Raw genomic sequence first — 12787 nt, forward strand, 5'->3', positions numbered from 1 at the left:
GTGTGGTTTTGTTCTTTCAAGACAAATTCATACCATATAGGGTCAGATGTCTCTTAAATCTTGTTTTGAAATTTCATCCAGTTTGCCCTGTGTGAATTTTCTTTCAGTTATTGCACTTTAACTTGTATACAGGCAAATTTGCAAGTTTACAGGATTGTTCTATGTTAAAACAAATTTGTGATAAGTGTGTTCAGTGCTCTGAAGCCTATTTTTAGGTTGCTATTCTGGAGCGCAACTCTGATTTTATCTGAAATTTTTCCCAGTGGGGTATGACAGTGAATTCTGTATATTTCCCATAATTTGCCCTTGTTGGCGTAATGCTGGCATTCATCTTTTAAACTTGTTTGTAGTTTTCTGGTATAAATTTGGTAACTATGGTGATGTTGTAACGATTGTTTTTTTTTTTGCTCTATTTCTTAAGTGTTCAGATGATAGCCAATGGATACTTCATTGTTCTCTCTCTCTCTCTCTCTCTCTCTCTCTCTCTACACAGGTTCATAAATAAGCTTTTTTGTGTGGTTTTGCATGACGACCTGTTATGTATTATATAATCTGTTGTTGCTGTTTTTGGTATGTTGAATTTGTGTGTTGTTCCATCTCATGTGATTTCGGGATCAAGAGAATTTGTTTCATTGTCTTATTCACGTTCAATTGTAAAAACATTTTTTATATAGGTTATTTCCTTGAGTGGAAGGTGTCCCTTTCGTATCCTTCCAAATAAAATTGTCATGTACGTATGTGCAGTAGTATTGAACTATATTTGTCCATTGTGGATGGTTAAAAAAAATTCTCCATATGGTGATGAAAAATATTAGTGTACCATCATGGCAATGTCCCATTGCTAAACCATGCTCTTGTATATGTAGATGGTTGTTGATCTTAAAGTAGTTATGGAAGTGTCGAGCTGCAGAGCACCACACACACGTTGTAGAAGTAACCTCCTTTATCAACAACTGATAACTTTTAATAAAGAAAATAAAAGGTTCAGTATAACCATAGCAGTCAGTTGAGGCTGCTTAAGCTATTGCACATCCTTTTTTGATATTTATCTGGTGTGTGTACAGTACTTCGACGATATTGTCTCACCTTCAGGTACCTATTCGGTGTGGTTCATGAATCAAATACCAGAAGTACCTTAAGTGCTGTTCCATTATGGGAAGTACATGATGTGTTTCACACTGCTGTTAAAGTGTTCGCAGCATTAGTCGTGAAGCATGTGTCACAGGTGCACGAAAGTGAGACAGAAGTCTTGAAATATATTATGCATACTGTGCATACATCAGCCAAACATAATAAAATTTAAAAAATTAAGACTGTAAGAAAAATTCTCTTTTGTTGGAATTATTGAATTATTAACAGCTAAAAGTCTTGTGGACGTTTGCTTCATAACCAACATCTAGAAAATAATGATTCTTTCTTTTCAGATGTACCAGCGTGGCTGAAATCACTTCGCCTGCACAAATATGTCAGCCTTTTCTTGACACTGACGTATGAGGAGATGATGGCACTGACTGAAGAGTGGCTGGCTGCGAGAGGTAAAGGCTTTTTATTATTTAAAATTTGATGTGAAGAACTCTGATAATTTTGAAGTGGATATTATAAGTAAAGTATCTTAGTTTTACTTTACATAAATTTAAGGACTACTGATGGCCTTGGGAGAGCCAGTCCTAACAAAACTCTACCATCTGGTGAGCAAGATGTATGAGACAGGCGAAATACCCTCAGATTTCAACAAGAATATAATAATTCCAATCCCAAAGAAAGCAGGTGTTGACAGATGTTAAAATTACCGAACAATCAGTTTAATAAGCCCCAGCTGCAAAATACTAACACAAATTCTTTACAGACGAATAGAAAAACTAGTAGAAGCCAACCTTGGGGAAGAACAGTTTGGATTCCGTAGAAATGTTGGAACAGTGAGGCAATACTGACCTTACGACTTATCTTAGAAGAGAGATTAAGGAAAGGCAAACCTATGTTTCTAGCATTTGTAGACTTAGAGAAAGTGTTTGACAATGTTGACTGGAATACTCTCTTTCAAATTCTAAAGGTGGCAGGGGCAAAATACAGGGAGCAAAAGGCTATTTACAATTTGTACAGAAACCAGATGGCAGTTATAAGAGTCGAGGGACATGAAAGGGAAGCAGTGGTTGGGAAGGGAGTAAGACAGGGTTGTAGCCTCTCCCCGATGTTGTTCAATCTGTATATTGAGCAAGCAGTAAAGGAAACAAAAGAAAAATTCGGTGGTGGTGGTGGTTGTTGGGATGTTTAAGGGGACTAAACAAATTCGGTGTAGGTATTAAAATCCATGGAGGAGAAATAAAAACGTTGAGGTTCGCCGATGACTTTGTAATTCTTTCAGAGACAGCAAAGGACTTGGAAGAGCAGTTGAACGGAATAGACAGTGTCTTGAAAGGAGGATATAAGATGAGCATCAACAAAAGCAAAACGAGGATAATGGAATGTAGTCTAATTAAGTCGGGTGATGCTGAGGGCACTAGATTAAGAAATGAGACGCTTAAAGTAGTACAGGAGCTTTGCTATTTGGGGAGCAAAATAACTGATGATGGTCGAAGTAGAGAAGGTATAGAATGTAGACTGGCAATGGCAAGGAAAGAGTTTCTGAAGAAGAGAAATTTGTTAACATCGAGTATAGATTTAAGTGTCAGGAAGTCGTTTCTGAAAGTATTTGTATGGAGTGTAGCCATGTTTGGAAGTGAAACATGGACGATAAATAGTTTGGACAAGAAGAGAATAGAAGCTTTTGAAATGTGGTGCTACAGAAGAATGCTGAAGATTAGATGGGTAGATCACACAACTAATGAGGAGGTATTGAAAAGAATTGGGGAGGAGTTTGTGGCACAACTTGACTAGAAGAAGGGATCGGTTGGTAGGACATGTTCTGAGGCATCAAGGGATCACCAATTTAGTATTGGAGGGCAGCGTGGAGGGTAAAAATCGTAGAGGGAGACCAAGAGATGAATACACTAAGCAGATTCAGAAAGATGTAAGTTGCAGTAGTTACTGGGAGATGAAGCAGCTTGCACAGGATAGAGTAACAAGGAGAGCTGCATGAAACCAGTCTCAGGACTGAAGACCACAACAACAACAACAAATTTCTGGGTCTGTTTTCAGTTGGAAACAACTTTAAAGGTTCTTTGTCATTGCTAAATTCAGTAATCAATTTGCAACACAACTTATCAAATTTTGTTTATCCTATTGTGAAATTTGATCATCAAAAACACTTAAGTGTCAGATTTCCATCAACGACTAAACCTGCTTCACTTAGATCTTTGCGAGTCCCTTCTGTTTAGGAAGAAGGGATGCAGCCATTTTCTTGAAAACAGAAAACTGTGTGTCAATAGCTTGGTGACTTAATGGGTGTTGAACTACAAGCCAATCTCTTCAGATTGAATAAAATGTTCTCAGGCTCCCATTGATGTTGGGTGGTTAAAATGCGAGGAGCTTTTGATGCATTACTCATTGGCCGCTGTCAGGTGAGATGACTGCCATTGGTGGCTGGTGCACCTTAATATGATCTAGCAGCTGGCTGGGACATCACTGGCAATTATATTACTGCATGGCTTCTGTAGTGCAGAGACATTCGTATTGTAGTTCACATGTTCCATCATTAGTGTTACCTATGTCAGCAGGAAAATTCAGTGCTGTATTCATTGTGTAGTGTTGGAGGCTACTGCTCATAGCCCTGGAGAGTTTGGTGTGGTATTTCCTTTTGTGATGATGGGGCTCATTGTGCAGTGTGTTTTGTCTGCTGTTTCACTTGTGATCAGGCACAGAATTGCACTGTTATGCAGACATTGGTAAATTCTTTAAGAATATCTGAAACAGATAATATATCCCATGAGCTGAGTCACTTACATAAGATCTTCAGGAACAACAGCTACAATATTGTCCGAATAAATGAAGAACCGAAATAAGACCCGACGAGGAGCAAGAAAATGAAATTGCATATTTGTCACACTGTGCCGTCATGTCCGGTAAGATACTTGCAGAAGACACACAAAGTTGCACATGACTGTCAAATATCCAGCAATTACTCGGACTGGGAAAGACGTGGCAGATCGCAGAAAGAACACTTGATATTTACAAAATACCTTCTAAGTGCTGCAAGTCTTATGTCTTTGATTGGCTATACTACCCTGAAAAATCTGCATTAGCTGAGCATGATCTAGAAAACTGTTCCCGCATAGAATTTAATGATGCCTCTGTTGTGGCTTGCACTAATTGCTTCTAAGACATTATAATTAAAGAAGCCATTCAAATAAAACACTGGCAAATGTTTTAATAGAAACTGAGACCTACAGCTCTGAATGGCACAAAACTCTATCACAAAGTTGAAGTGGTTGCATTGTACACAGAGTAAAAATGTGGTCATATATGGCAATATTGCAGGCCTCAATTGTGGCACAGCCAGCAGCTGATGTGTAGAAGGGTGTACCATGTGCCCCGGTTACTGCACACTAATGGCCAGTGGCCGCCCAAGTGTACCACCTGCCCCAAGTAGTAAACATGGCAACGGGCGAAGGGTGCTCAGTTAAAAGCTCAGAGCATTTCAGCTACTACATGTCACTGGAAGTCTGAGAGCATTTTATTCTGCATTCTTACAGTCTGCTTACATTGTTTACCAAAATTATAGATACAGTAACATGTGCTTCTCACTCACCTGGTAAATTATGAAATACTTAAATCGCAGTTTGGGTTCCAGAAGGGCCAAACAACTAAACAGATTTTTGTATGTTCACTGAGCACCCAAAAAATGGGGGTAAGATTCCAGATGATAGTATTGTGAGCTTGTGTGCGAAACTAATGTAATTTTTAGATTATACACATGTGCGTCTGACAAATGACCTGTAGTAATAAATGTATTGAGTAAAATTTCAAAAATTCATCAGACACTGCTCGAAATGGCATACAATACAGTGTGTTGTTGATAGGATAATTATTTAATTTGTATAGTCTTAAACCTCAAACCTGAGCTACACCTTGAGAAGCCATATAGTTAAGGTATCCAACTTGAAATTGATCACTTGAAAAGGTTTTGCAGTTGTTTGTGAAGGTTTCTTTTTCATTTCAAGTTTATTGATATTTAGTGCCCCCCTTTTCCCTTAAACAAACACATATATAGTAAGGAAAGTTCTGGCAGAATGTAAATAACTCGGGAGTAAACGAGACTGTTCACCAAATAGCAGAGGCAGTCAGTTGTTGACAGGCATGCAGAAGAGAGAACCTGTTAAGAATTATTCTGAAAGCTTTGTAGAGCTACTATTTGCACAAAATGTGGGACACAATTAAATTGACAATTGTGCATTTTCTACTTCTCGCAGCATAATGAATAGTCCATTAAATTTTGGGCATGCAGCTACGCAGATAAAATTTCTTCCACTGATATTTCGGCTGCGTATCATCTGGCCATCCTCGAAGTGAGTCACAAGACTGACAAGGTGCCCAGGGCGGGGCCCTAAATGTTCCACCATGGCAGTATTGCACATGTGGGTCACAGACACTGGTCAGCAGCAAAGAGAAACGCTTACACATGCACTGCCTGTGGCGAAGGGGTACAGACATTAAATTCGCTTATCAATATATGTTTGGCGGCAGCGACACCTTGATGACTTCTCTGCAGTTTAATTACCCCTGGAACTGGATTCCGTGTTTTTTTCCAAATTAAAAACATTATCCCTCAGTATTAAATTATTATTTAATCCAATCTCTATAGCTTCCTTGAAGAGAGAATCCCAAATGGAAGAGGTGGATGTTAAAATCTTCACATCACTGTAGTAAATGGTCTGCCCTGTACCAATAAAATGTTCGGCCACAACTGACTTATCTGACTGTGATAAGCATGTTTATCTTAATGTTCCACACATCTCATGGAATAGTGCGTGTTGTGAGACCTATGTATGGACTTCTCCCAATTTCCGAAAGAAATCTGATACGTATCCACCTTACGAAGCAATAAATCATACTTTACAGAATTGAGTAAACCTGCAGTCTTCGTGGGAGGCCAGAAGATCGCCTTGACACAGTGTTTCCCGAGAATACATCCTATCTTTGAGGAAAGAGCACCCACGTAGGGCAGAAATACACTTGATCTGAAGGAATTACTATCTTCTTCCCCCCATCACATAACTGCATTCTAGGTTTTATGTTGGATGCTCTACGAATTTGTTGTGGAGAAAACCTGTTCCCTTTAAAAATGCTTGTGAGGTATGCAAGCTCTTCTTGCAAACTATCTTTATTGAGTATACAGTGTGCCCTACACACTAAGGTATTAAGAACATCAATGGCATGTGAAGCTTGATGGCAGCTACTGGCATGTAAATATAGATTTGTATGTGTTGGTTTACGATATACGGCATGTCCTAATGTGCCATCAACTTTACGGCAAATGACAACATCCCAAAAGGAGGCAGCTGTCTTTTTCTATTTCCATAGTAAATTTGATACGAGCATGGATTGAAATCAAATGCTCAAGAAATAGATATAATTCGTCCATACTGTGCAGCCATACTGCAAATGTGTTTTCTACGTACCCCCAGAAGATCATTGCTTTTTAAAATTTGACGAGTCCAGTGCCTTGTCCTCAAAGTCTTCCATGAATAATTTAGCTACCAGAGGGGAGAAAGGGCTTCCCATAGCAACTCCTTCAAACTGCTCATAAAATTCACCATAAACTGAAAATAAGACAACAAAACACATGTTCACATAAGGCCGTGATGTTCTTACCAAAACGTTGGCTGATGAGAGCGAGAGAGAGCGAGACTTCTAAAGGTACCATGGTATATAATGATACCACGTCAAAACTAATGAGCAAGACCATACTGTTTAGTCCGACATTGCTAAGTCTCTGAATAAAATCCATAGAATTACGAATCCAGTGACTACATTTTCTTAACAGTGGTTTTAACCAGGAAGCTAAATATTTGGCAGAAAAATATGTTGGTGAACCAGTAGTGCTCATTACAGGCCTCACACATGCATCCTCTAGACGCTCATTCTTATCCATCTTGTGAACTTTGCGGAGCCGATAAAGTCTCAGCAGTACTGCACCTCAAACTTTTAAACTCAGTAAGATTTCCTTTGCTAGTGATGTAGCGTTAAGCAAGGTAGCAGTCTTTGTCACTTGTTGGTAAGCTCTTTGTTAATCTTCTGGTATGCACCAGAACTAAGTAGACTCTATAACTTTTCCTTATAGCTTCCTGAGGCAAAATGACAGTACCATTACTTTTATCAGCATGTAGGATGACTGTGTTAGTATCTTCAAGCAGCTTTCGTATCTTGAATCTCTCTTCTTTGGAAACATTAATTCTTTGTGGGTGATGTTTCATAATTGCTCAGCAGCTTCCATGTCTAATTTCTTTAGCTGAATCCTCTGATAGCTGTCAGACAGCTTTCTCAGCGACACTGATGAAAGATGATATCAGCAAAATCTTAAGAGTGGGGGCAAAATTTAGCCCTTTACTTAAGACAGATAAACTAACTTCATCCAGATCCTAACCCCCATCAAATTTATGACAGGACGTCAAATAACAGTCCATCTGAGAAGGCTAGTCTAACAGGCTGTACTTGGCAATCTGTCTTTTTTGTAGCCACTTTGCCATCTGTCAGACTCACTCTGAGGATGACCGGACATATGCAACCGAAATATCAATGGAAGAAATTTTCTTTGCACTGCTACACGCCTGAAATTTAATGGACTATTCATTACGTTGCGAGAAGTTGAAAAAGCCATCGAGTACCTCTTCGGGAAAGAGATGGTTTTGAGGGGTCATAGTTTGGACATATTACAACACCAGAGAGCAAGACTGTTGATCTCCTTGAGTTTCTTACTGAAGTGCCAGGATCATGGAGTTGTTCCAGAATTTGCAAAGTCGGTTCATTTCGTCAAAAACACTGCAATAAATAGAATTTTACATAGGGCTGGTTCTGCTATTGTCAGAGAAATAATTCATTTTACTCAGCGGAATTTGGACATTTTTTCTGAACACATGTATCATCTGCATTTGAAAATAGCAGCTGTTTTATTTTCTGACTAATGGATTGATGACTCAACATGGGCTAAGTCTGACTGGCTTTGCAAAGTGGTTACAGAAAGACAGGGTGCCAAGTACAGCTGATTAAACCAGCCTTCTCAGGTGGACTCTCTTATTCAACGTCCTGTCATAAATTTGACGGGTAAGAATCTGGATGAAGCCACATTATCTGTCTTAAGTAAAGGGCTAAATTTTGCTCATGCTCTAATGACTTTCCTGAGATCATCTTTCATCAGTGCTACTGAGGGAGCTGTCGGACTACTATCAGAGGATTCAGCAAAAGAAATCAGACATGAAAGCTGCTGAGCAATCACGAATAATCATCCACAAGGCAGAGCGATTAGAAGTATTAAAGCTGCATGAGGATACTAACAGTCATCCTACATCCTGATAAAGGTAATGCTACTGTCATTTTGCTTCGGGAAGTCTATAAGGAAAAGTTATGTGGTCTACTTAGTTCTGGTGCATACCAGAAGATTAACAAAGACTCTACCAACAAAGTGACAATAATGACTGCTGCCTTGCTGAATGCTTCATCACTACAAAGGAAGTGAAAAGAAGTTTAAAAGTAAGAGGTGCAGTACCACAGAGATTTTATCGGCTTCCTAAAGTTCACAAGATGAATGAGGATGAGCATGTAGAGGATTTGTCTTTGAGGCTTACAATGTGCACTGTTGATTCACCAACATATTTATGTGCCAAATATTTAGCTTCCTTATTAAAACCATTGGTAGGAAGATGTAGTCACCACGTTCATAATTGTATGGATTTTATTCACAGACTTAGCAATGTCAGGCTAAATAGTACGGATGTGCTAGTTAGTTTTGATGTGGTATCACTGTGCACCAAGGTGCAAAGGACTCTCTCTAATCGGCAAACAGTTTGTTGAGAACATCATGGTCTTATTTGAACATGTGCTTTTGTCATCTTTTTTCATTTTAATGGTGAATTTTATGAGCAGATTGATGTCTCCTCTCCCATCTGATAGCTTATTTCTTCATGAAATACTCAGAGGACAAGACATTGGAATCAGCAAGTTTTAAACCAATGATCTTCTGGAGGCACGTGTACAACATGTTTGTAGTATGGCCACACAGGGTGGATGAATTGCATCGAGTTTTGAGCATTTGAATTCTATGCATGCTAGTTTCAAATTTACTATGGAAATAGAAAAGACGGCTGCCTCTCTTTTTGGATGTTATCATTTGCTGTAAAGCTGATAGCACATTAGGACATGACACTTACCATAAACCAACACATACAAATCTATATTGACATGCCAGTAGCTGCCATCACCCTTCAGACCATAGGTGTCTGTAAGACATTAGTGTGTAGGGTGCACTGTATATCCGATAAAAGTGTGCAAGGAGGGTGCACATACTCTTGAGCATTTTTAAAACGAATGGGTTTTCTCCACAACAAATTCATAGAGCTTGCAATGTAGGTATGTAATGGGGAAGAAAATAGTAATTCCGTCAGATCAAATGCGTTTTTGCATTATGTGGATGCTCTTTCCTTGAAGATAGGCCGTATTCTCGACAAACACTGTATTACGGTGATCTTCCGGTCTCCCTTGAAGATGGCAGCTTTACTCTGCTTTGTAAAGGACAATTTATTGCTTCGTAAGATGAGTGTGTATCAGATTCCGTGCAGAAATTGTAAGAAGTCATACATAGGTCAAACAACACACACCATTCGTGAGAGATGAGTGGAACATCCAAGATACACATGCTTATCACAGTCGGACATGTCAGCAGTGGCCGAACATTTTATTGAAACAAGGCATTCTACGAACTACAGTGATGTGAAGATTGTAACATCCGCCTCTTCTGTTTGGGATTCTGTCTTCAAGGAAGTTGTAGAGATTAGATTAGCTAATAATTTAATAAATGGGGATAATGGTTTTAATTTGAACAAAGCAGGGAATCCAGCTCTTGGGGTAATTAAACTGTAGAAAAGCCATGATGATGTCGCCGCCACCAAACATACATTGATAAGTGAATTGAATGTCTGTACGCCTTCGCTGCAAGTGGTGCATGTGTAAGCATTTCTCTTTGCTGCTGACCAACGTCTGTGAGCCGCATGTGCAGGTCCGCTGCAGTGGAGCACTTACGGCCGCACTTGGCACCATGTTGGTCTTGAGTCACTCTGATGAGGCTGGCCAGAAGATACACAGCCAAAATATCGGTGGAAGAAATTTTATTTGCGTGGCTGTATGTCCAGAATTTAATATATTGAACTTGACTATCATTTTGCATAATTTGCTAAAAGATAAGCTATTAAAATTTTATAATTTGTTTAATTTAAATTATAGTGCACCTCATTCAAATTGCTTTAACTTCTGTAACTCTGCATGGCTCACTATTCCTCGGGGTTTCCAAAAATCTCTGAGTACTAAACAAAGTTTTTACATACATCATATGATTGCAGTACACAAGGGGCAGCCAAGTTACATTGACAGATATATAAGGAGCATGGTACAGATTTTGGTAACACAGGTATGTGTGTATAGAGAAGTGCTTTCTTTTGGGAATTGGGATGAAAAACTCAAACTTTAACTGCTGTGCCATTTGTCTGTTAGTCATGGTCGACAAGAGGTCAGCGAGTCCTGTGGGTGCCAAACTTCAGTATGGAAGACAGGAAAGAGGAACAGTGAGGTCCAGTGTTGTTTTTGACCACAGGAGTAGTGCCGGGAAGTGAAATTCGTGCCTGAATGTTCACTGTGTTGATGAACACACCGACAGGAGAGAGTGTGTTTGTGTGGAATGAACAACTTCAACAAGGTTGGATGTGACTGAAAGACAGGCCAGGACAAGCTCACTGTGTCACTACCCCCTGATATTGTGGCTGTAGTGGATGTTGCTGCCAGAAATGACAGAAGGTGGACAGGGGAAGAAATTCAGCTTGGGTTGAGCATCGGTCACAGTGTTGCTCATGCCACCATGACAGAGCATCTCAAGTTCCCGAAAATCTGTGCACAGTGGGTTCCCCACAGCCTGACATAAGAGCAGAAGCTGAACAAAAACTAGATGTCGCTGCAGCACCTGGAACTGTATCACAGTGAGCATCGTTTCCTGTCCAGTTTTATCGTGGGAGATAAAATATCGTGTCATTTTGAGCTGGAGAGCAAGCACCAGTGCCAGCAATGGAAGTGCACGGCTTCACCCACACTGTAAAAAAAAATTCTAGCCATGCACACCACTCTGGGAAAGTCATGACCACCTTTTTCTTTGACGGCAAGGGCCCCCTGCTTGTAGACTTTTCGGAATGTGGCACTACAATAAACTCTCAGTGGTGTGTGGACACTTTGCAAAACATTGGAGTGTGCCAGAAATGTCGAAACACCCAGCAATGTTGATGGATGGCATCATTCTGTTGCACGATAATGTCCACCTACATGTTGCTATTGTTGTTTTGAGTAAAGCGCAGAAGTTTCGCTTTCTGCCTGTCACAGAGAATTGCTACTTTAATTGTCTGCTGATGATGTGTAAGTGTGTGACATTATATAGACACCTGTGTGTTGTGGGTGCTTCACACTTGTGTGTGTGTGTTTGTGTGTGTGTGTTTGTGTTTGTGTGTGTGTGTTTGTGTGTGTGTGTTTGTGTGTGTGTGTTTGTGTGTGTGTGTTTGTGTGTGTGTGTGTGTGTTTGTGTGTGTGTGTGTGTGTGTTTGTGTGTGTGTGTGTGTGTGTGTGTGTGTGTTTGTGTGTGTGTGTGTGTGTGTATGTGTGTGTGTGTGTGTTTGTGAGAGAGAGATATTGAAATTGCGATATTGTTTTCCTAGTAAAAAGTATCTTTCAAGAAATTGCCTTTACTTTCTCTCTCTCTCTCTCTCTCTCTCTCTCTCTCACTCACACACTCACTCACTCACTCACTTTGACAAGTTACAAGTAAGGGTCGCATTTTCATTTCTAGGTGTGACAAAGGGAGCAAGGCACAAAATTGTGATGTCGGTGCGGAAGCTGCGGGAGCGCGGGTCGCTCTTGCGGCAGGTGGAGCGCGAAGTGACGGAGGGGGGACCCGCTACCCTGGGCCCGGCCCTCGATGAGCTCAAGACTGTACTCTTGTCCCCCATAAAGCCACAGCCACCCACGGCTGCAGCGGAGGACGCCAGTAACACTGACGAGGAGGGTACCGATGATAGGGAGTTGGACGTGCCCACTCAGTTCACGAGGTGCATCGGGAAAGGTGAGTTCGCAAATCTGTTCATATTGATTTTGTATTATGGCATAAAAATAGGTCAAAAATAACATTCCTGTAATGCTGTGTCACTTTTGGTAGTAATAGTCAGTGACTGTTGTCAGTGGCGAGTATATTTGGTTTTTCCTTTTTGTTATATGTCGTTAAGTCTACTAGTGTCATAGATTACAACCATTGACTCTATTAGCAGTAAGAGAGACAAAGCTCAACAAAAAATGTTAGTTTTAAACTGTTTCTGGTTGAGCGGTTCTGTGCGCTTCAGTCTGGAACCGCGCGACCGCTATGGCCACAGGTTTGAATCCTGCCTCGGGCATGGATTTGTGTGATGTCCTTAGGTTAGTTAGGTTTAAGTGGTTCTAAGTTCTAGAGTACTGATGACCTCGACAGTTAAGTCCCATAGTGCTCAGAGCCATTTTTAACCTGTTTCTACGTCATAATATAACCTAAAATATTGGGCGTGAAAATGGCATAAATCTGAAATTACAACAGAACAATAAAGTAGTTACAGCTAAAAGCAGACAGGACTTTATTTAA

General features: G+C 40.1%; 1 protein-coding gene across 1 annotated transcript in view; it reads left to right on the forward strand.

Annotated features, from left to right (window-relative positions):
- The window catches only part of LOC126424956 (protein Smaug homolog 1), a 118003-nt gene that overhangs the window by 83132 nt on the left and 22084 nt on the right, over positions 1 to 12787 (forward strand). Inside the window, 2 exon segments of the mRNA XM_050087825.1 lie at positions 1425 to 1535; positions 11969 to 12241. Coding sequence (XP_049943782.1) covers positions 1425 to 1535; positions 11969 to 12241 — 384 coding nt within the window.

Source organism: Schistocerca serialis, chromosome 10, assembly GCF_023864345.2.
Source record: "Schistocerca serialis cubense isolate TAMUIC-IGC-003099 chromosome 10, iqSchSeri2.2, whole genome shotgun sequence".
Taxonomy (NCBI): Eukaryota; Metazoa; Arthropoda; class Insecta; order Orthoptera; family Acrididae; genus Schistocerca; species Schistocerca serialis.